The following is a 25,307-nucleotide window of genomic DNA, read 5'->3' as shown; positions in this document are numbered from 1 at the left end:
TTCACTATTTGAGAAGATCAAGGCTCGCCAGTATGATGATCCAGACTTAATGGTTCTTCGAGAAACGGTACTACGACGTGGTTCCAAGGAAGTTACTATTAGTGCGGATGGTATTCTGCGACTCCGGGATCATCTATGTGTTCCTAATGTGGATGAACTGAGGAAAAAGATCCTGGAGGAGGCACATAGTTCTCAGTATTCTACTCATCCAGGTGATACGAAGATGTATCGTGACTTGAGGCAGTATTATTGGTGGCGGCGAATGAAAAAGGACATAGCTGAGTATGTAGCTAGGTGTCTAAATTGCCAGCAAGTTAAATATGAGCACCAGAGTCCAGGTGGCCTATTTCAATAGATGACTATACATTTTCAGCGTTAGAGTTCTCTTTTGCCACGTTCCGTGTGACTAACCATAGAAACAATAATGCATAATAATATAAGTAAACACAAACAGTGGTTTATGTAACCAAAATTTAGAAAAACACTCGAGCAGGCAAATTTTCATTAGCATCAGTTGGAATCCCACAAGCTCTCTTAGTATCTCTTACTGCAGCTTATACAGCAATTGAAAAGTTGAATGGAACAGCACAACATCTATTCTTCTGTCATACCAAAAGTATCTCGTGGTATCTCTTACTTCAGCTTATATAGCAATTGAATGAACGGATCAGCTATTTTTCTGTCATACTTGACTCCATTGTAACTCCCCCCAATCTACACAGAGAAGAACTACACGGATAACCAAATGTTTTATCAAACTATAAATAAAGAAAATTAAAAGAAGAAAATAAGAAAGTATCCTATCCACTTTTGCATGACTATGACAGATTGTTACACTACTAAAAATCTGCTAAAAACCGACCAAATATTTCCGACCAACGTTGGTCGATCAAAAAAAGCGATCAAAAACTGTCCAGGTTGGACGGAAACTGAGAATTTTTTTTATATTTTTTTAAAACTAAATACCGACCAACGTTGGTCGGTAAATTGGTCAACGAATTGACCCAGCTAGTCAGACAAGAAAATTTTGGATTACCGACCAACGTTGGTCGGTAATCTGGATCCAATTTTTTAAATTTTAATAATTATTTTATTATTTAAAATATTTTGTAATATTTAAGAATTTATATTTAAAATTACCGACCAACGTTGGTCGGTTAATGTAGTGGAAGCATTTACCGACAAACGTTGGTCGGTAATTGTTATTTTCTGCAAAATAACCGACCAAAGTTGGTCGGTTATTACGTCAACAATGGTCAAACTTTCGAATTACTTTTATATTTACTATCTAAATAATATAAATGTAATTCGTTAATACTTTTGTAATACAAATAATAAATACACTAACATATACTATATTTAACATGCTATTTGTAAATTGATTCATCGACTTATAACTTACTTAGATGCATCGATGAATATTAAAAATAAAACGTTTGACCTATATCGACTAATAGTAAAAACAAAACGTCTCGACCTATATCGATTAATCTAGCTATGTCATGCATTATTAGTGATGAATGAATGAAAAATAAAAGAATTAATACTAAACATCTTTGACATATATATATATATATATATATATATATATATATATATATATATATCACAAATTAAATAAACGAAAGAAGTTATTAGTATTAAATAAACGAGTTAAATTAATAGGTCAAACATGGTCAAACTTTAACAAGCTATATATATGCACACACTAACATATACTATAACAAGCTATATATATAGTTAAAGTATTACAGTGAAGTATGTTTTTGTGTGTGTGTGTATATATATATAGCCGTATATATATAAGAACACGAAGCGCTAGGACCACAGGGTCGGGTTCTTTTAGGGATAGACTTGGGAAGATACTAATTAGTATATATACTTTATCATCAAATATATCTATTTGTAAATTGATTCATCGACTTATAACTTACTTAGATGTATCGATGAATATTAATCGATGATTTATCAAAACGTCTCGACCTATATATCGATTAATCTATGTCATGCATTATTAGTGATGAACGAATGAAAAAAGAAGTTATTAGAATCAATTACAATATAGTGTATGTGTGTGAGAGAGAAATTACTCACATACTTAATTATAACTTAGAAAATTTACTTAGATAGATGCTATTATAATTTATTAAAATTAAATAATTAATATAATTATTTATAAAGATTATGCTTATAGTTTATAATTATTTATAATAATTGCATAGTTAAATAAAATAAATGCTTGTAGTTTATAATATTTTTTTATAGTTTATAATATTTTAAGGGAAAAAAACACACAAAAAAAAAGAATTTAATTTTATTTTTTAAAACCGACCAAAGTTGGTCGGTTTTTGGTCAAACGGTCAACAGTTAATGTACCGACCAAAATTACCGACCAACTTTGGTCGGTAATTCTGAAATCAGAATTGAAAAACGGGGGAACCCCCATTTCTCTCTTATTTTTCCCTCTCCTTCTCTATTTCCCTCACTCAAAACCTTCCCCTCTCCTTCTCTATTTCCCTCACATAAATCCCATTCCCCACCCCGCGTCGCCACCGCCCAGCCCTCACCGTCGCCGCACCGTCGTTGTCGTCGCTGCCACTGCCACTGCCGCCCCTCTCCTTCTCCATCTCCTAAAAATTCTAGATTTGAATTACAACCCATTTATTTATTATTTCTAGGTTTTGTTAATTAGTTATGAATTAGTTTCAATTGATTAGTATTTCAATTATTTGAACATTGCATTTTATTGAGGATTAGGGTTTAGGTCTTCTTTTAATTAGTTTTATTAACTAATTAGTTTTGTTAATTAGTCAATTAGTTATGAATTAGTTTTAATTGATGAGTGTTTCAATTTTGAGTTTGTATTGTCTTGAATAGTTTAGTTAGAATTGAATTATTAACTTTGTATTTTCATGAATAGTTTAGTTAGAATCTAGGGTTTACGATTTGTTCTTGTGAATCGAACTTTTAGGGTATGGGTTGAATTTCTTTAGTTTAGTTAGTTTATGTTTAAACTCGTAGGATATGAATTGAAATTTTAGTTTTTAGGATTTGTTCTTGTGAATTGAACTTTTAGGATATGAATTGAACTTTTAAGATATGAATTGGACTTTTTGGATATGAATTGAACTTTTAGGATATAAATTGGTGTAATTGAGAAAAAATAATTATCTTGATTTAACTAAAAAAGATATAATTAATTTATAATTGTAGAATAAATTAATTTGTTCTTGTGAATCGAACTTTTAGGGTATGGGTTGAATTTCTTTAGTTTAGTTAGTTTATGTTTAAACTCGTAGGATATGAATTGAAATTTTAGTTTTTAGGATTTGTTCTTGTGAATTGAACTTTTAGGATATGAATTGAACTTTTAAGATATGAATTGGACCTTTTGGATATGAATTGAACTTTTAGGATATAAATTGGTGTAATTAGGAGCCAATTATTATCTTGAATTAACTAAAAAGATATAATTAATTTATAATTGTAGAATAAATTAATTTGTTCTTGTTTTATTTGTATAGATGGAACATCGTACTTGGATGTACAATAGGAATTATCCTAATTGGCGGGGATTGCGGGAGAATTTTGTAGAAGGGGTTGATGACTTTATTAGACATGCAATGTCACTTCTACCATACCAAAGTGAGGGAGTAATTAGGTGCCCTTGTGTCAGGTGCGATTGTATGAAGTTTAAAAAATCGGAGGAAGTTAAGCTTCATATTTATAGGAAGGGGTTTATAGAGAATTACTTTGTGTGGACTAATCATGGAGAGATCGATGGTAGCCATGGGATATTTCATAACATGGTTGTTGGTGAGAGTAGTATGTCGGTGGAGAATACAAATCTTGATTCTAGAATTCAGGATATGGTTGCGGATGCTTTTGGGATGCACTTCGGGGGTGAGCCCAATGAAAATGTTGAACAAACTCCTAATGATGATGCAAAACGTTTTTATGAACAGTTAGAGGAAGCTAGTTGTCCACTACGTGAAGGAAGTCCGCACTCTGAGTTGTCTGTTGCAGTTAGATTACTAAGTATCAAATCTAATTGGAATACTTCTCAAGTAGCCATGGACTCTTTCATTGACCTTATGAGTGAACTAGTTGACCATAATATCAACTTACCTGGTGATTTCTATAAGGCAAAGAGACTGGTTTCTAAGTTAGAACTTTCGTTAATGAGAATTGATTGTTGTGAAGATGGTTGCATGTTATATTATAAAGATGATGCAACTTGAGACAGTTGTAAATTTTGCGAAAAGCCTCGTTTCAAGAGGCTTTCCAGCGGGAATATGGTCGATGTCAAGGCGATGCATTATTTACCTCTTATACCTAGGTTAAAGAGGTTATATGCGTCGATGAGTTCTGCTCCTCATATGAGATGACACTTTGAAAATAGAAGACCACCTGGTGTTATGTGTCATCCTTCAGATGGAGAAGCTTGGAAACACTTTGATAGGACATATCCAGATTTTGCTAGTGAACCAAGGAACATTCGGTTAGGTCTGTGTGCGGATGGCTTCACGCCTTTTTCTATATCTGTGACACCATATTCATGTTGGCCTGTCTTTCTTACACCTTATAATCTACCACCTGAGTTGTGTATGACTAGTCCATATATATTCTTAAATTGTATTATCCCCGGTCCACGTAATCCGAAAAGTTTGATTGATGTATATTTGCAACCTTTGATTGATGAGCTAAAACAATTGTGGTATGATGGTGTTGAAACATATGACATATCAACCAAGCAGAATTTCAATTTGCGTGCTAATTTAATGTGGACTATTAATGATTTTCCTGCATATGGAATGTTGTCTGGGTGGATGATTGCTGGGAAGCTAGCTTGTCCTTACTGCATGGAAAATAGTAAAGCGTTCACTTTGAAATATGGCCAAAAGCAATCATGATTTGATTGTTACCGTCAATTCTTGCCTGATGATCATGAGTTTAGAAGGATGAAAAATGCATTCAAAAAGAATAAAGTGGAATATAATTCTCCACCTCCGATACTTTCAGGTGAGGAAATTTGGGAGAGGGTCCAGAACTTCAATAAAGTTACTAAGGCTCCACCTTATAGATTCCCCGGATATGGTGTTAATCATAATTGGACGTAACAGAGTATATTTTGAGAGATGCCTTATTGGAAGAATAATCTTCTACGACACAACCTTGATGTCATGCATATTGAGAAGAATTATTTTGATAATTTATTCAACACAGTGATGGATGTTAAAGGTAAGACAAAAGATAACCCGAAGGCTAGAATGGACTTACAAGAATATTGCAGGCGACCTGAATTATACTTGCAGATAGCAAACAATGGTAAGGTGTTCAAGCCCAAAGCAAGTTACACATTCACTTTGGAGGAAAGACGACAAATTTGTGATTGGGTTACGAAGAGGGTTATGCGTCGAATCTTGGAAAAAAAGTAGATATGGAGGTAGGGAAGTTGAGCCATTTGAAAAGTCATGACTGCCATGTTTTCATGGAGACCTTAGTGCCTATTGCATTTTGTGGTTTGCCTGAAAGAATCTGGAAACCCATCACAGAGATTAGTTTGTTTTTCAAAGACTTGTGTTCTACCACATTAAGGGGAGAAAACCTATTTCGGATGGACCAGAACATCCGTGTAATTTCTAGTAAGATGGAAAATATATTCTCATGTGGTTTCTTTGATGTGATAGAACACCTTCCAATACACCTTGTACACGAGGCACGATTTGGAGGGCCTGTTCAATGCAGATGGATGTATCCCTTTGAGAGGTAATATTATAAGTTTGATGTAATATTCTATTTTATTTGAATGTTCTTGGCTAACATGAGATTAGGTAGGACAAGATTGAAGGATCCTTCATGTGTTGCTAAATTGTCTCGAAGTTGTACCATTTCTCAAGTAAGTATTGATTTATTAGTTATCAAAATGTAAAATTTACTGTGACTACATATTGATGCAACTATTAAAAATATTTGATATGTCACAGTCACTTCGTGGGTCAATTTGGCCATGATGCTGTATATACGAGATTTGATATGTGGTTCAAACAGTTTGTAAGTGTGTGTGTGTGTGTGTGTGTGTATATATATATATATATATATATATATATATATATATATATATATATATGTAGTGAATGTATAAAAATTGATTCATAAGTTGTGCTAACTTATGAATTTTTTTAACTCTATCTAGGTAAATAATCCAAATAATGGTGTAAATCAATTTTTGAAAGATATATCTTGGGGACCTGGGCTTGAGGTCACAACAATGTCTAAGTACGTAGTGAATGGTTATAAGTTTCATACAGAGGATTGCTCTAAAAATAAAAATAGCAACAACAGTAGGGTGTGGTTTCAAGGTGGTGATGGCAACCAAGTTGGAGATATTGATTATTATGGTGTGGTCAAAGAAATATTATAACTATAATATACAGGTTGGCCATATAATAAATTGATACTCTTTAGATGCAAGTGGTTTGACCCAAATCCAACAAGAGGTACAAGAGTACACAACCAATACAACATAATTGAGGTTAATCATATGAGGGAGTATGATCGCTATGATCCTTTCATAATTGCACATAACGTTAGGCAAGTGTATTATGCTCCTTATCCATTGCAGCAGAATATATCCGATTAGTGGGTTGTAATAAAAACTAAGCATGTAAGTAGGGTGGAAGTCGAGAATGTGTTAGATGTTGCATATCAAAACGATATCTCCAATGTTCACCAAATAGTGGACGATCAGTTAGAAAATAATTTGGAACATCCTGAACGCATATTGGAAGAAGTTGATATAAATGAAGTAACAATTATAGAAAATGAGGACGAAGAATCAACTGATGAAGCTCAAACAAGTGAGGACGAAGAATTCTCGGACGAGGAACAATACGTCGATGAGGATTAAAAAGTTGGTTTTTTAAAGCACTCTCGTTTTATAGCTAGTTTCTTATATGTTTCAATCTAAATGTGTATTATATTATGCAGATGGCAGGCAAGGGTCAAGGTAACAATGACCCTACTAGTTCTCGGGGTCGAGAAAAGGGTAGGAAGGGAAAGAGGAGGGTAGAAAATAATACTCCCTCTTGTCCACCTTTTTCAGAGATGCCTATGTCTTATCCTCCACCACACGGCTATACTGAGCTGCCACAGCATCACGAGCCGTACACCTTCATTCAGACACCAAGTCTTCCATCACAGGGCCATAGGACTATACGTCCGACATACAGTCCAGCTGCCTCACAGCCATCTGCATCGCAGCCATCTACAGCACATCCACATGGATCACATCCCTACATATCACAGCCACATGGATCGCATCCATCCATGTCACAGCCACTCTGGTCACAGCCATCGGTATCACATCCACTTGGGTCGCATCCAGCTATGTCGCAGTCATAGGAATCGCAACCATCTTCATCATCGACTCCATCTATTGCAGGCCTTCGCCTGCGAGGCAGTAGCTCTGACCCGCCTACACCGTCTTCACATGCCTCTGATACACATGCTTCGGATGGTGATGACGAGGTAGTGCATTATGATCGATATGGCAGGATCATCATAGTCCCTGAGGGTGATGGGTAAGTGTTATTCATTATTTTTGCGTCTATTGATTTGTAACATTTTTACTAAGATATTATTATGTTTTTATTGTTAAATTGCAGGTTCAGGCCGGGTAATAAGACTACGAAGGTAATCACTAATGCCATCAGAAAGCTTTATGATGGCCCTTATGCGACTTGGACTGATTGCCTATTCTCACTGAAGAAGCAAATTTTTAATCAATTTAAGGTATAAATGTTCTTTTAAATAGTTTAATAATTTATATTTATGATGTTTCCATCTAATATTTAACTTTTGAAATACAGAGCAAGTGTGTATGGGAAGACCGCTATAGCACGGAAGTGGCTACAAATTTTCATCATAAAGCTCGCAAGAGATTGGCGGATGCTTTCTCGGATGCTAGAAAGAAGAACAAGAGGCTTGGCTGGTTACTTGAGAATTTGTGGAATGATTTGCAAAGGCAATGGCTTACCGCAGAGTTCTTAGAGAGGAGCGAAAAAGAAAAGAAAGCTCGCGCATCCGAGAAGGGAGGCTCCTTGCACACTAGAGATGCGATCAGCCTAGGGACAATAAAAAGAAGATTGGTACGTAATTGCTTAAATTATTTTACTTTTCTAAGTATATCTATTCTGTTTATTAACTAAATTAATTTGTTTTCAGAAAAAGAAGTATGTGCGTCCAATGAGTCATGATGAGCTATTCAAGGAGACACATATTGTGAAGAAGAAGAAAGAGGGGGATCAAGATAGGTGGGTCGAGGGCCGGGCCTCGACTGCATATGTAAGCTTTCAATTTTCTTTAGGTATTATAATTTACTTTTATAAAATTTTTGAAATACTGATTTAATTTAAAATAATATAGGGTCGCTACCAAAGTAACGTGGAGGAATTCATCTGTAGTCATCCAGCTGGTGAATCGGGTGAGCCAACCCAACTTTCGGACGAGGATGCTGAAAGAATATGGTTGGAGTCTGTTGGCGGTCCAAAATGGGGGAAGGTATACGAGCTTCATACTAAAGACTTCCATCGCTAATAAGTGTGGAATGCGAGGAATAGGGACTTCCTCGCAAGGCGAGCAACTTAATAGGGAGAGCCTCTCCTCTATGCGGGAGACAGTGACAAAGCTCACATCAGAGCTAGGAGCGGCCAAGGAAAGATAAAGGCTTAGAGATGCTCAATTCCTTGGCGTGCAAGCTCAGATCAGAACTCTCCTATCTAGTGGAGCTTTTCCATTGCCCCGATCTCGTGAGTCATATCCAGAGGGTTGACCTCCACGTGATCGTTCCTCCCGTCCTGCTCGTGATCGTTCCTCCCGTCCTCCCCGTGATCGTGCTTCCCGTCCTCCACAAGACCGTTCTCTATATCATCTTGTAAATGAAAGTTCATCAGACGGTGATGATGATGTTGTAGAAAATACCCCTTGACTTTTATATACTTTGAACTAGACAAATAGAACCAATTTTGAACTAGTTGTAATTAGTTTTAACTTGGTTTTGGATTTTTATGTTCAATTAAACTTTAATTTGTTAGTTTTAAAGTATTTATTGAATGTTTTGGTTGTTGTTGTTGTTGTTGTTGTTGTTGTTGTTGTGTCGTTGTTGTTGTTGTTGTGTTGTTGTTGTTATTAGGTGTATTGGTATGCTGACAGGTGGTGTAGCTGCTAAAACAGGCATTTTATGCCAAAATTAAACCCAGAAAAACCGACCAAAGTTGGTCGGTTTTTAATAAAAAAAAAAAATTATTCCAAAATACCGACCAAAGATGGTCGGTTAATGAACATTGAATTCCCAGAATTCAACATTACCGACCAACTTGGTCGGTATTTTGCCTGCACTGTTGAGATTACCGACCATAGTTGATCGGTAATGTTTAATTTTAATTATTTTAAAAATATATATATTTTCAATTACCGACCAAAGTTGGTCGATTTTTTTTAATTTTAATAATTAATAATAAAAAAATATAATTTAGTTAAACCGACCAACTTTGGTCGGTAAAATTAAATTAATAAAATATATTTCTGACCAAAGTTGGTCGGTAAGTAATTAAACTTGTCAGATGGTCGTTTTAAGCTACCGACCAAAGTTGGTCGGTAATTTCCGACCAACTTTGGTCGGTAAGCCATTCCGACCATCAAAACACCGTCCACACCGTAATGGTCGCGTTTTGGTCGGTAATTGGCCATAACTGACCAACTTTGGTCGATTTTTTTGGTCGGTTTTTAGCGAATTTCTAGTAGTGTTAACATCTAGCATATTAAAAAAAAGTTATTGCGAGTTTTCTAATTTAGTTTAGCTGATCACGTAAAGTACTTCTAAAGCCAAAGGCTCATGATTTAGCAACATTTTATTAGTATTTGGCATGCATTTTCATATTCTAATTATTTCATAATACAATACTACTCTACCCATCTCATGCTGTGTTTGAGAAAAAAGAGATAGAGAGGTTGTAGTTATGGTAAAAAGCCAGAAACATCCCATACTTTAACTGACTATATTCTTTTTAGGAATAATACCTCAAAGTCCAACCGATCTGAAAGTGAATCCAAAGCTAATCAATTACTCTCCAAGAGCATTTCCAAAACGTGGTACACTATGCCAAGAGCATTTCCAAAACGTTTCCAAGTGTAACTAGCAGCTTGACCCTCTACAAATACATGATTTATGTTATTAGTAGTTGAATTTTTGCAACAGTTACATCTGGAAATAATTTGTTTGCCAAAATTAATAATTACATCATCAAAAGGGAGTTTACCATGCCAAATCCTCCAAACCAGAAAAGACATTTTAAAAGGAATATTAGAGTTCCATACCTTGTTGATGAATTGCACTTTTGGACTAGCTTTCCTTACCAGACTCCATGCACTCCTATTTGTGAATTTGCCATTATCTGATAGTTCCCAGAATACTTGATCCTCCTTTCTTCCTTAGTTTGATTGCCAATAGTAATGATTTGGATATGGTGTACCAATTGATCTGGTAAGAACTCCTTTAGTTTGTTGATATTACATTGACCATCAGATATGAACTCTCCAACTAAGGTTTTGGCACTCTTTGGAATGTAAGGAACCAGCATAGCCAAAGGATCCTTTAGAGACCAATTATCCCACTAGAAGCTACTTGATCCTGAGTTTACCTGCCAAACAATATGATTCTCTGCAATATTCCTAACTTTGAGAACATGGTTCCAAGCATGAGAATTTCCTGGAGCCAATGTTTTAGAAACCAAGCGGGATCTCACACAGTATTTATTACTAATGAAGCTAGCCCAAAGAGATGATGTGGACCTTATCCTCCACCATCTTTTCATTGCTTACATGTTACTAATATCTTCCATTTTCCTGATACCTATGCCTCCTTCTTCAATAGGGAGAGCAAGATGGTTCCAAGAACTCCAATGATACCTCTTGTGTTCCTCAGAGTTACCCCAGAAGAAGTTAGCAAAATGTTTTTCAATTAGTCTAAATACTCCTTTAGGGGGAGACATAGCAGAGAGAGTGTAAACAGGGATAGATTGGAGCACACTTTTAATCAAAGTAACCTTACTACCATGAGAAAACAATTTACCTTGCCAACCATTTAGCCTTTTACCAATCTTACTAATCATTTTATCAAAGTAGTCAATTTTTTTCCTTCCCACATACAGGGGACAACCTAGGTAAGTAAAGGGAAAAGTCTTGTCCATAAAACAAGGGCAATTTCTAATCATGTTTATTCTTGTTGCATCAGTATTAGGAGCAGTTAAGAAGTAACTTTTATCCCTATTAACCAGTTGACCCGAGCTTCTTTTATATTCACTAATAATATTCATGACCAACATAACAGAAGTAGAGCCACCACTATAGAAGATAACAATATCATAAGCATAAGCTAAGTAGTTGATCCTAGGAACATTAGGAGGCATAGAGAAAGGAATAAAATTAGGATTCCTATAGAGAGAGTTAAGAGATCTTGATAAGACCTCAGCAGGAATTATAACTTGGTCTTCTTCCTGCTATCTTTTTTGTTTTTGAATTTGGCATCTTCAATTTGTTGATTTTGAATGGTCTCCAAGTTCAGTGATTTTGGACTTATTCATTACTATTGTTTTCTTGATTGCCTTCCTCTAGTCCTATGGATAGCTGAGGATCCTTTTCCTGATTCTGTTCTTCATCTTCTTCTTTATTTTCAGCTTTCGTTTTTTCAAGTGCCCTACAATTGATCATGTAATGACCAATTTTCCTACAATGTTTGCAATATTTTGGGACCCCTTCGTACTAGCTTTTGAGTGTAACCTTTGAGAGGCGAATCTTCGTACTCTTGTCCAACAAAAACACTTTGAGGTAGTGGCTTAAGCAGATCCACTTCTACTCGGGTTTTAGCCATGCTTGGCCTTGTTCTTCCCATTGTTGCAGCATCCAAAGCTATAGGAGTACCAACTGAGCTTAGAAGTTATTTTATGTAATGTCAATCATGCATATGGAAGGGAAAACCTAGTAATAGGATCCATGCAGGGGCCACCGTTGATCCTCCTCTGGTTTGAAGTCTGGAGACCATTCTTTCAACCACATTTGCATTCCATCAATTTCGATGACTCGCCAGAACCAAACAGTTTTCCAATCTTCCTCATTGAATAGATCAATAAAAACATTGAGATTATCAAAAACCCCAATTCTTACTGACCCTTTTAGAGGAATAATTTCTTTGAATCTTGACCTAATTCTGTCAATTTGGAGACGAGGTCTAAGAAATCAATCCACAATAGTAAATTTGCAAGACTCGGCCATAATCCCATAGTAATCAGAAGCTCTGAAGATGAAAGAAGGCATACCATTTGTGAGTTGTGTGTCTAGCTTTCATTTTCTCTTTCTCTTGTTTAATGTCAATCAGAGATGGACTTGGTGGAGATGAAATTTTATCCGCATATGAGAGTTTTCCTGAGGGATTTCCTTGCATGTAAGAAATCTCCCCTTTAGACTGATTATGCTCGTCCAGACGCGCCAGTTGGAGGCCTACCGGCGGCTCCATCTGGTGGAGCGTGGTCCAGACTCGCTTGAAATAGAGCCGTTAGGGAGAAGACGTGATGAGAGAGTTGTTAGTTGTAGTGTGCTAAGTAACTTATTGTAACTTATAAATTAGATTTGTACATGATGGAATGAGTAACAATAAATACCTTTTACAATTGACCATGCTTACGTGACAACGACTTAAATGATGTGACTTAAATATGTGCAAACAACGATTACTTATGAATCTAACAATTTTGATTACAAAACAAAACAAAACAAAAAATTGCAAAAGATGGAAACTCTCACCCTCCCCATGCCCTCTCTTTTCCTATTTATCCCTTCACCCTTTCATTTTGTTGCTGCCCGATTCCCTTCCCCCTTTCTTTTCTCGTCTCTCCTACTGCTCCCCCTCTCTCTCCAACCACCTTCTAACAAATATGTCATGACCACAATGCAAATAAGAAAATGCTGGTTAGAAAAAAATAAAGAACAAAATTTTAAGTTTGAGAAAATTAATTAATTGGGTGTTGAAGATTGAAAATCTTAGAGATGATTTTGAATATTTATCTAAAATTTCTATTCAGAAAACGCAAAAAAAAAAAAGAAGAAGAAGTAGCAGTAGAATTAGAGGATGTTTGTTTTTTTAGCCAAACTACCTATGTATCCCTCAGCTCCCATTCGAGATTGTTGGGAATTCTTTTTGCTAATTGTATGGGTATTTTCAAACATAATTTTGGAGAAGATAATGGAAGAGAGTTCTTTTTACTTATTCATCTGAATTTTACGGATTTCTTTGTGTTCTTTTTACTTTTTTATTTATTTGGGAGTTTTAGAGTGGAGAAGGATGATGTATTGTTGATTTGAAATTTTTTAGAGTGGATGAGGGTGGTGTTCATGGTGGATGAAACATGTAGTTCCGGTGCTTCCGTGGTGAAGAAGAAGAAGAGAAACAATAAGGTTTTAATTGCTTTTAAATAAATTGGTAAAAAGAGAATGGGACCTATAAATTACACATGTCAAACAATAATAGGTTAAGAATATGATGTGTCAGTCGGGTCATAGCGATTGAGGAACACGCTGAGCTGGATGTATTTTTTGGTACTTATTGTGTCAAGTATAAGTGTTCAAATGGGAAACTTGTAAGCTCATTTACTGGGTTGACAAACGGGTGCAAGTTTAGGTGGTTGAGATGCCATTTTTCCTTTCTCATGGCGTTCGCTGAGCATTGTGATCCCGAAGGAATAATTCAGGCTGGAGTTGGTTTGTGCTTCGCTAACACGAGGTTTGGGCTAAGGGCATTCACCCTTTTAAAATAACATAGAATATATATGCAAAAACTTCTATTAAAGAAGCTACAATTCTATGTTTTCATCATTGTTGATATCCAATTTTGCCCTCATATTCTTAGAATAGTATATATACTTTCAAAGTATCATTTTGCATTATTACTTAGTCTACAAGAGTCATGTGAGCATTTTCTATAATTTTTCATAATTTTTAATGCTTTAAAATTGATTTTCTCACATTTTAATTACTTGAATATTTATTAATTATCCCTTAAATTATTTTTATGATGACCTAATCATCCGAAATTATTATTTGCATCCACATATATATTTCATAATATTCTTACTTCATTTATATAATTATATTTGTATTCTTTAGGCTATTTACATAATTTTGCAATAATAGCCTATACGCTATGCATAATTACATTTATTACATTATTCATGCTAAAATAGCAGTTTTATATTTTTATAATTTTAAGTTATTATTTTTCAATTATTTTATTGCACAAGTAATATTTTATTATCTATTAATTATTTTATAAATTAGTTTTAAAATAATTTTCCTGTATTTAATTATTGGCCCAATATAGGACTATTTTTCATACCAAAACCCTGGCCCAATGCTCTTTAGCCCAGCATCAGCAGCCCAAACCAAATAACCCCTTTAATTAACCTAGTCGGTACCCGTTTTAAACGACCCGCCCCACTCTTTCCTTCTATCTCAGCCGTTGATCTCATAGATCAACGACCCACACGCCATCACCCATCTTTAAACTACCTAACCCAAAACCCTAACACCCATTTCCCTGAGACCGAAACACTAAAATCCTCTCTACTCTCTTCTTCTCCTCTCAAACCCTAGCAACCTCCTCCTCAAATCTTCCCCAATTCCTGTTCTAATATGGAATCTCCCCATAATTTTTCTTCCATATATGTTGGATCTCTCAATTATTTATATGGTATTGGTATGACATAATACTTGCCTATCTTTGGAATGTATACGGTCCTAAATCAAGCAACCATCTCCAGACCTTCGAGATTTAGATGATATTTCGTCTATATACACCTACTACCAAGCCTCATGGCTCCGATTCAGTGAGATTGTTTTCCATTTTTGTTCTTCGTCTAAACTAGGGTTTCCTGGATTTTGCCCTAAAATGATTCTAATTGATTTTACATGTTTTTTTTTGTTTAATTTACTGTCTTTCCTCGCCGGGTAATTAATTTGGATGCTATATAAACCCCTCCCCAATTTTCTTTTTGAACCGACCTTGGTCACTGAAATTAACTACTGTTACTCTCTCTTATTCTCTCATTCTATACTATTCTGAAATTTGAGACCTTTGCTGGCAGAAAGCCAAGGTTATCGGAAATTCGATTGTCGCTCTTTCTCAATGCGAGCACTACCCGGGGTTCACTTGAAATCCTTGGGAACTCTGACGCACTGGGATTTTGGGGTTTTACTGTTCTTTTGCTGTTGACGATTAAAGTGCTACTGAAAATTATTCTTCTTACTTACTTGTCCGTTAATTTATAATTGGTAAGTGCCTTGGCTTTTGTAGTTTCATTCCCTATTCGTTTGTGTCCATGCTGTGTATATCTATGTCACTGAAACCTTTGTGAATTAACATGTTACTACGTCATCTGTTTGCAGCTTTATTTGCTCTAAAGTTGTTTTCATGGTTCTATGTTTTTCCTAGCATCTCAACTTGCCTAATTTTTAGCCCTGATTCTGGCTTTCTTAAGCATGTTTAGCTTAGTGTGTTTGTGTGTGTTTGAATTCTTGTATATGTCACTTATCCTGAGTTTATCTTTTGTCTTGTTCTGAATTCTTGTGATAAACCAATTCACAAGAAAAATGTGTTCTAATTCTTGTTGAATCATTCATGTATGACGTCATGGTTTCTTGATCATGGTGTTAGCCAAACATCCTTTCCTGTTACTTAATGTGTGCTCCCTGGCTTGTCCAATTTTGTGCTCCTTGATATGGCTTAAGACTTCTAGAATGAGATTCAATATTAGCCTATTCCCCTATATGTGGTTTAGATCTAGTACCATCACATCCTGTTAATCTGGAGTCGATGTATTTTCACTTATTATGAGTCCTGGTATTGTTCTTGAACCTTCGTACTACGATTGATACTAAATATGTTCAGTTTCATGTTCATCTTAGTGACATGTTTGCCAATTGTCCTTAACTGTATCCATTAGCATGTTGCTATGCTCTCGACGACCATATTCTCATTCGGCTCTCACGTTAAAAACCTTGCTGCAAAAATTGCCTCTCACTTGTTCCTGTCTATGAATTTGCTAGTTGTCTTAAATCTTTTAGGCTAATTCTAGACTATGTTTTGTTTTAAAATTCTATTTGAAGTAGTTTTCTAGCTTATGATGTTCAATCATGTCACCTTAAAACTTAGCATGAGCCTATTTTATGTATGCCTTATGTACTTTCCAAAGTCTTATGTGATCCTGCTTACATGTCTTGGTTAGAACTGTTGTTACTTACAACTTTCAGAATTAAGTATGAAAAGGTGTTTAATTAATTCCCTGAGTAGCTGTCACTTGCATGGTTAAGCCTAGCATCAGTAGGTAATTCATGCATCTTGGGCCTAGTATTGGGACATACGCTGTTGGACCTGGGTGCTGAATTGAGGCATATTCTATTGTTCTGCTAAGCCTGGGGTTGGGCCTGATAGTCGTTTGAAGAGTGAGGTTGCTGAAGGCCCAACCAAGTGTTGGGTTACTTTGCTTGGGTTTGTTTCTAGGCCTGTAGTTATTCCTTATGTAATATTTGTAAGTGTATTCATTATCCGGTTCTGTAATAATTTGTAAACAAACAGATGGGAAAACTAGTAAAAAAGGATAGGGTACTTTAATTCTCGCATAAACGGGTAGAGAGCACACCTATAGGACCTACCTGCTTTGTTTGCTACTTTGTTCGACATGCTTTATTTCTGTACACACATAGAAACCATGCCTATAGGAAATCAGACACTTCACTTAACTTGCCTAGTACCTGCACATTATTCAAAAGCATGACTGTTTGAGACAATACTTTACCTGCTCCCCTGTCTACTTCTATAAAATTATTAGACAACATGCCTATAAGATGTGACACATATGCATTGCTCAACTAGATACCATGCCTATAGAACGTCAAATAATCAATTGGTCAACTGCTTAGTACTTTAATGTACTGCACATTTAGATACCATGGCTTCAAGATCTTTATTAATTAATCAACTACTTTGTGCCGCTTCTGTACATCTTCGTTATTAGAAATCCTGTCCATAGGATGTTATCACCCGCCAAGAAAACATGCTCATAGGGATAAAGTGTTATAAAATCAGTTTCAATTGTCAATCGTTAGAAATTCTGCCTATAGGATATGGTTATTCATCTTAGACAGCATGTTCAGAAAAATCAATATCGTAAATTCTGAATTTTCAAATGACCTTACTGCCTCTTCATATGAACAAGTAGAGATTGCGTCTATAGGACCTGTAACACCTCCAATATATAAATCTGTTAGTTTAAAGCTGCAAAGTTGCCTGTACAATGCCATAAATTAGAATCAATTAGAAATCATGCCTATAGGACTTGCAATGTTTTAATCTGCCTGAACGATGTTTATATATAATACTGAAATCAGAATCACATAGAGATCCCGCCTATAAGACCTAATGATTAACAACATGCACTGCTTAATCTAAAAATCTGTGACTGATCGCGTGCTTTTTGTGCTTATGTGTGGAGGTTAACTTGAGCCTTTTCATTGTTGTTATGTGCAGTCCTAATTGTTTTGAATGTTGTTTAGTTTTATCATTTTGAGCATCCTAAGTAAGTCTAGAACTACCCAAATAGGGGTCCAAAGCCTTCTGGACCATAGGCATGGGACGGGTAATGCACGCATAAGACGCATCTTAGACATGAACTTAAGAGTATATACTTCTCAAAAAGATTTTTAAAAAAAACTCTTAAATATTGGAGAGTGTATGTGCACTTAATGAAAATAAAAAGAAGCACGACAACTTGTGAAATTATAATAATGAATAGATCTTAAGTTGAAAACATTGGCTAAGATGATTGACGACTTCTATTATCAATGTTTCTTCATTTATTGAGTTATTAAATAGAATCAACAGTTATCATTTTCAGGCTTACACTTTTTTCTTAAACTTATTTTATAACTCAAATGTAATTAGTTAATATAATATTTATGTGCTTTTTAAAAAATATGTACTTAGATGGGATACACGCGCAACAACAAATCGTATAACTAGTATTCCTTCCGTCAATTTATGTGAACATATTTTCTTTTTAGTTAATGCCAAAAAAGAATGACCTCTTTCCATATTTGAAAACAATTTAACTTTATGCAATGATTTATAGTCACACAAAATATATATTCCTTATTTTATACCACATGTTCAAAAGCTTCTCTTTTTCTTAAACTCCGTACCCAATCAAATGAGTTATATAAATTAAAACGAGGAGAGTATATATAATAATAATAATAATAATAATAATAATAATAATAATAATAATAATAACAATAACAATAATGATAATAATGACGCACATGTAGAAAAGATCGTACAAAAAAACCAAAAGAAGAAAAACAAAAAAGAACTTTAATGAAGAAAGTTCAAATTAAAGCCCGATATATTACGATCAAAATAAATAAATAAATAAAAAAAAAGGTATATGAAGAGAGAGAATCAAAGGTCCTCCAAAATTACCACCTTCCAGAAATTTTGCTTCCTCTCCAGCTCTTTACCACATTCCAGAAATTTTGCTTGCTCTCAGTAGCTCTTTACTCAGCAGAAATGGCACTCTTCCGCTCACCAGCATTTTGCATTCTCTTGCTTTCTCTGTTCTTTACGTCTATTGGTAAGTTATTACTACAGCTCTTTCTTCCTTACAAGTAGAAATCATTTCCCCAAAAAGGTTTAATTTTTCTGTTAAAAATTGTATATTATATTTTTCCCTGGGTGAAGTAGTAGTTTGCAGGTCTATGTTCCTTTCCTTTCTACTGCTTACGTTATTCTATTAACTTACAGTTGTAATTTTATGCAATCCCTCGTGCATGTACGGTCTTCTAATTTGTTAACCATGCATTTAATTTGTTCGGAAGTGCTGACCTAATTTTGACTGAATTTACGCGCTTATTTGTCACAACCCGACCCTTTTGACTTGCGTATTTGTTGTTAGAGTTGTGTTTTGAGACCTCTAGTAAATTTATGTAACTGTTTGTGACTTGTGGGAATGGTGGAGTTTGAAACCCCAAGGCTCGGGGTGTTTCGGCACACTTAGAACTCAATGAGATGTTGCAGACATTTGCTGCTATCTATTGTCTCGCGATGTCGTGGTGAGGCAGCAGGGGAAAAATTAAAGTCTTCGCGATTGTGAAGCATCTTTTGCGAGAGGTAATTGGGGTGGTCAGCTTGGGGATATTTTGTTGTACGCTATCGCAAAGGTTGGACCGTGGACGCGGAAGGTCCACCTTTGACTCTCCGCAATCGCGAGGCTAAATGCCGTGATTTTACACTCATATGTAACAATTTGTTTATGCCTACCAAGGTGATCCTGAGTGATTAAAGGTTGCTCTATGGGGGTTTGAATACAAATTCTTGCATAATTATCCCCTGCTTAAGACAGTACAATTATCAATAATAGGGCTCTATCTACTTCTTGAGCAATTGCCTTATGAAAAATGCTGCAGATAAAAAGACTTCCCAAGGTTAAACATCTTCTGCTGAAAATAATTTCCTAAGGAGATTTTCCTTCTTACCAAACACATCCAGTTTTTGCTGTTTTTTAATTTATTCTGAGTTGTTTGGTGAATCAACTATGGTTCATATTCTGTGTCCAACAGTAGGGCTTGTGATAATAGGACTCTTAGTCATGTGTATGTAGGTGTAATCCTAGTCCTAACTGTATGGGGTAAGTGCGATTAGTGTTTGTGTAGATTATGGTTATGTGGAGATAGTCTTGGACGCAAAGTAAATACACTGGTGATAAACACAATTTGTCTATTTGAAAATAGATAGCTGCTAGGACTCTTTACTATGAGCTGTATAATACACCCATGTATATATAAGACGAGAAGTTCAATAAGAAAAGAGAGTTCAATTACCCATACCTATAGCTTATCTGTTGTTAAATTTCTTCATGGTATGAGAGCAAGGATGGTCTCTTTCTTAGTCAGCACACATATGCCTGTGAGATACTAGAGAGAACAAAAATGGCATGCGCAAGAGCAATTCATACATCTCTTTCCCAGAAACATCAACTTCACAATTCAGTTGGCTCTCCTGTCGACCCCTCTAATGCTAACACGACCAGAAATTGCACATGCTGTAAATCTCCTTTGTCAATTTATGCAGCAACCTCTGGAGGCTCATTGGTCTGGTGTTAAAAGAGTTCTGAGATACATAGCTGGAACAACCCCGACCGCTTGGTCTTTGCATTACTGCCAGATCCTTGCTTCACCTTGTGGGATTCTCTGATGCAGACTGGGGTGGGTGCCCCCACACTCCTCGCTCCACTTCTGGCCTATGTGTATTTCTAGGATCTAAGTGTGTCTCCTGGTCCTCCAAGAAGCAACACACAGTTGCAGAGTCTTGTGGTGAAGCGGCATATAGGTCCTTAGCTTTACTGGCTGCTGAACTCACCTGGATCACCTATATATTGAAGGACATTGGAATTCCACTGCCTTGCCCACCATTTCTGTACGCACACAATTTAAGTGCGCTTCACCTCATGTCTAATCCTGTTCTTCATGCTCGCACGAAACACGTAGAGCTAGACTATCATTTTGTGCACAAAAAAGCGGTTCAAGGTGCCATGCTCACTAAGTTCGTGTCCTCTATGAATCAGGTCGCAAACATCTTTACAAAGGCTCTCACCAAATCCCAATTTCGATACTTAGAGGTCCAAGCTTGGAGTTGTGCAGCTCCCAACCTCCAGCTTGAGGGGGGATGCTAGATAATAGGACTCTTAGTCGTATGTATGTAGGTGTAATCCTAGTCCTAACCATATGGGATCAGGGCGGATCCACCCCTTTAGAAAGGGGTGGTATGTATCCCTCTAAGATGATAAAAAAAATTTAAATTTTCTTAAATTAGGTTAAATATTTGATACTGCCACCCGCAATTGTAAACTAGACAAAGGTGACATGGCTGATATATCTTTTTGAAAGCTTTTTTCGTGTGTAAAATTCAAGTTAGAAGGTATCTTGAATTTTGTCCGGCTTTCCCTTTTCTTTGTGCTTTTTATTTCCTTTTGTCCAAGTGATTTTCCATTATGGCTACCTTCCAATTTTCTATTTGTCGTTTTATTAATTTTTATAATTTTCTTTTCTCTATTCTACTATTATTTTATATGTGGTCTCCAAGAACACTCAAAAAAGAGAAGCATTCCTCTTAATCTTAAATTTATGAGTTTTCTTCTTTCAAATCCGAAAACTTGGGTCTGGGAATTTTGGATTGAGATTAAAAAAAAATTCATCTTTTTTAATTATATCATAAATATTTGTGCTATTCTATGATTATCATAATTTAGATCTCTTTAATATTAAATTGTGATGGAAATTTCGTAAGCATTGCTTAAAATAATATGAGATTTATGATATTGATTTTTGGGAACTTGTAGTTAATTTAATTTTACACTTTATGGGGTATAATTTATCTATTGAAGATATTTTTTAAATTTTCTTATTCTGATTGATGTAATTCCCTTATTGAAGATGTTATCTTACTTGTGTAAATTTATTTTTAATATACAAAAAAGATGTAATTATCTAGTGAAAAATGTTGATTTTACTTGTGTTGTTATAATAAAGGTGTAATTGCTTATTTACAATGCCAATTATTTTTTTTTATATTCGAGATATAATTTTATATTTGCAAATAAAAAATACCTATTTAGTTGACCCGAATAAACTCAAAAAACACGAACAAACGTTCCTAACACATTCCGTATTAATCATTACATGGTATATATTAAAGGAAATTATGGCACCTGCCACCTTCAAATTCTAGATCTGCCTCTATATGGGATAAGTGTGATTAGAATTTGTGTAGTTTATGGTTATGTGGAGATAGTCTTGGACGCAAAAGTAAATACAGTGATAAACACAATCTCTATATTTATGAATAGATAGCTGGTAGGACTCTTTACTATGAAATGTATAAATACACCCATGATAGTGGTTCTAAAAATATGCAGCATCCTCTGCTATTTCCTTTTCCAATCCCAAGCCCCGAAAACTGTAAAAGAAACTGTGTCATAGCTTTCACCACTCCTCAAAACTACGCTGGAAGAATCTCTGAGCTTATACAACTCAAGGGCTGGACTCCTCTTTGGTGTCCTACTCTCATTATTGAATCTACCCTACAAACCATCTCTTCTATTCATCACTACCTCAATTTTACTAGCAATGAACCCAACTCACTTCTTGAAGAATTTTCAGCTCTTGCATTCACTTCAAGAACTGGAATCACTGCCTTTTCACAAGCTTTGTCCCTTAACTCCACATCCCCATTAACCCCACATCCCCATTAACCCCACATGTAGAAATCCTCACAATTACAGCTTTGAGTAAGGATTCAGAACTCCTAGATCAAGATTACATTGGAAAAATGTGTGAAAACCCTGAAAGAATTAGAATATTGGTTCCTCAAATTGCATCCCCATCTGGGCTAGTGGATGCACTAGGATTAGGCGAAGGAAGAAAAGTGTTGTGTCCAGTTCCATTAGTGATTGGGTTGGATGAACCACCTGTTATGTTCAGTTTTCAGATTTTGATTCTATGTATGCAGATTGTAGTTGGCGCACGTCAGTTTTTGCCCTTTCATGTCTATACTGGTCTTATACCACAAAATACTAATATTTGTCATAGTTGCCCAAAATTAAGAAAAGGTTTAAATTAGTTGAAATGGCAAAAAGAAGAAAAGGACAAAACATATATAAAAGCATTTGCTTTAATTTCTGCTATGTTACATGTAAATAATTCCATGTAGTTTTCATAAACGCGTCAAGAACTATCACTTTCCAATCAGATGTAGCTTGTGTTATTTGGTTTACGTTGCTTCATTTTTTATACCTGTACATACCCATTAAGTATTGCATTCCACTTTATGTCTGTATTCAGTTTTCAGATTTTGTTTCTATGTATGCAGATTGTTCTGATGCACATGGATCCAAGGGAAATGTTACCATCAAGTGGGACATCAAGACTTGGACTTCAGATGGATACATTGTGAGCTTTTTCTACTCTAATTTTACCAACCTGTATTATTGCCTGAGAGCATTCAATGATTTCAATTTGACCCCTCACTCCTCAAAGATAAATCATATGGATGTCTTTTCCTTTTTAGCTTTTACTCAAATAGGACATGACAATTTTATCTCAAAGGTCCCCTCTCCATCAATTTGAATTTGTGCAAGCATAAATGTTCAGATTTCTTTTTTCTGATGATAACAACTTTCCTAGTTGCTTAAGCTATCATCCAGAGTTTATTAGAGTTTTGTTTGACACAGTGTTTTTTTCTACAGGTTGTTGTTTCCATCTATAACTTCCAGAAGTATCCTATTCAAGCACCAGGATGGCAGTTGGGTTGGACATGGGCCAAACAGGAAATAATTTGGAGTGTGCTTGGAGGTCTAGCTACGGAGAAAGGGGATTGTTCCCGGTTCGAAGGGAACATCCCCCATTGCTGCAAGAGGGACCCAACGTTTGTGGACATGACTCCACAAACACCTCCCGAGCAACAAATTGAAAATTGTTGCAAAGGTGGCGTAATCAAATCATGGCTTCAAGATCCGGGGAACGGTTTGAGCGGCTTCCAGATGAAAGTTGGTCATGCTGGAACCAACAAACGGAGAGTGAGAAGACCAAAGAGATTTAGCCTCAAGGCAGTGGGAGTTGCATATATATGTAGAGAAGTAAAAAAGGTGGAACCAAGCAAGAAAGCATTGAGTAAGTTACAAACTGTTATTAAGCATTCCTTTTTTCCAATTAAGCTTATTATTATTATTATTTCTTCCATGTTCTTTTATTTTTCTCAAGACACTAATATAATCATATTGTATTTTTGTCAGTGACATGGAGAATTAGTTGCATCCACTCTCATATCCTTTTGTCTACGCCGCCTCCAGAGGCTAGTCCACATGTGCCAAATCCAGAGGCACGTCCACATGTTACTGTCCCCGGCAATGGTGAGCTCACGCTGGTTCACACTTTGATAGGAGTTTTGGTGGCTATTATAGTGTGGCTTTTCATTCTTTTAGTGCAAATATTTTTATAGATCTATCTGTATTCTGAGTGTATATCCTAGACATTACATTTTGTATATTTCAACAATGTAGACTCTATTGCTTGGTACGATGCTGTTCATATTAGTTTCCCGTTAATGACAAAATCTATTTATCTTTTTTCAGTATGAAAATGGATAAAAGCTATTGAAAAAAATAAGAAAACTCCACCTTTACATAAGGAATAATAATGTTATCCTGATTCTTTTTTATGAAATATAGCTAATAAGTTAGTGCAATGGTAGCCCTTAAAGAATTTCGTTTCGGCTGAAAAACGGTAATATATAGAACTTTGAAAAGTTATTTACTCATTCTAAAAAAGGAATAATCTTTCTTATAGAGCAAATATTTGAAATATAAATCTTAATTAATGAATATTGATGTTAGGGGAAAAGAAATTAGCTTTCACAAAGAAAATATCCTGACGCCTTGAATTTATTTTTCCAAACAACTACACTGAAAGCACATGGATTTTATTAATTAACTCGATGAATTAATTCAATATATATGGTTTTCTTATTATAACGGGTTGTTCAAAAGGATTTTCCATCCTTCCATTAAATATTCTGCTTTTTCTTGATTATCGCAATTAGCGAATCTATTAGAGAATCAAATTAGCAACTTTTAACCCAAATTTTTAAGTGTATGAAACTGGTCGAGTGATCTCAGTTAGAGATGAGATTGTATGCGTTTATGGATTCAACGAGATTCAAACGGGCGAAATGATTGAATTTGCCAGCGGCATAATTTGAATAACCTTGAATATTGAAAAAAGAATATAGAGATTGTTGCCTTTGATACTAACACTGCTATTAAAAAAAGGAGATTTATCACTTAGTAACTCCTTGTGGCTAAACTTGACTTCAATTCACGCGATTCATATTCACCTGTTGGACTCGAGTTAGATGAACATATTATTACAGTTTTCACTTACTATTACACTGATTTAAAAAGTATACTATACAAAAATATATCATTACAGTTTTTTCCATCTACTACTATAGTGCTTTTAACGTTTATTATTCGTAATTTGCCCCTTCACAAATGAACTAATGGAGGATTTTGGAAACAATGGTGTGCAACAAAAAAATGTTTACTTCACCTCCTTACCTTTTGAATTGGGAAAATAATAGTGATTAGGTC

The 25,307-nt window shown here is 35.3% G+C and overlaps 1 protein-coding gene and 1 long non-coding RNA gene across 4 annotated transcripts; one reads left to right on the top strand and one right to left on the bottom strand.

Moving 5' to 3' along the window:
* Positions 1 to 457: 457 nt before the first annotated feature.
* On the bottom strand, positions 458 to 12,655 carry LOC138900898 (uncharacterized). Of its 2 annotated transcripts, none has more exons than XR_011412238.1 (3): positions 10,378 to 12,655; positions 10,081 to 10,211; positions 458 to 729 (listed from the first exon to the last, which is right to left on the bottom strand). It is a non-coding gene; the product is annotated as an uncharacterized lncRNA (long non-coding RNA). The 2 variants fall into 2 exon arrangements; XR_011412237.1 differs by having other exon boundaries at positions 458 to 714.
* A 5,929-nt stretch (positions 12,656 to 18,584) lies between these two features.
* On the top strand, positions 18,585 to 24,234 carry LOC104091649 (COBRA-like protein 2). 2 transcript variants are annotated; one of them, XM_009597030.4, is made up of 4 exons: positions 18,585 to 18,737; positions 23,030 to 23,109; positions 23,406 to 23,829; positions 23,952 to 24,234. In XM_009597030.4, the coding sequence occupies exons 1-4, from the start codon at positions 18,674 to 18,676 to the stop codon at positions 24,155 to 24,157; spliced, it is 774 nt and encodes a 257-aa protein (XP_009595325.1). In that variant the 5' UTR covers positions 18,585 to 18,673; the 3' UTR covers positions 24,158 to 24,234. The 2 variants fall into 2 exon arrangements, with proteins under 2 accessions (XP_009595325.1, XP_070044465.1); XM_070188364.1 differs by lacking the exons at positions 18,585 to 18,737; positions 23,030 to 23,109 and adding an exon at positions 23,188 to 23,265.
* The last annotated feature ends 1,073 nt before the right edge of the window (positions 24,235 to 25,307 follow it).

The sequence above is a fragment of the Nicotiana tomentosiformis genome, chromosome 11, assembly GCF_000390325.3.
Source record: "Nicotiana tomentosiformis chromosome 11, ASM39032v3, whole genome shotgun sequence".
In the NCBI taxonomy this organism is placed as follows: domain Eukaryota; kingdom Viridiplantae; phylum Streptophyta; class Magnoliopsida; order Solanales; family Solanaceae; genus Nicotiana; species Nicotiana tomentosiformis.
This window is presented reverse-complemented; position numbering and strand designations above follow the sequence as displayed.

Excerpts from the sequence above, each read along its gene's own strand:
- LOC104091649 (XM_009597030.4), top strand. The coding sequence starts at position 18,674 with ATGGCACTCTTCCGCTCACCAGCATTTTGCATTCTCTTGCTTTCTCTG. Across the intron at positions 23,110-23,405 it reads GGACTTCAGATGGATACATT|GTTGTTGTTTCCATCTATAA; the intron begins GTGAGCTTTTTC and ends TTTTTTCTACAG. Across the intron at positions 23,830-23,951 it reads ACCAAGCAAGAAAGCATTGA|TGACATGGAGAATTAGTTGC; the intron begins GTAAGTTACAAA and ends TATTTTTGTCAG.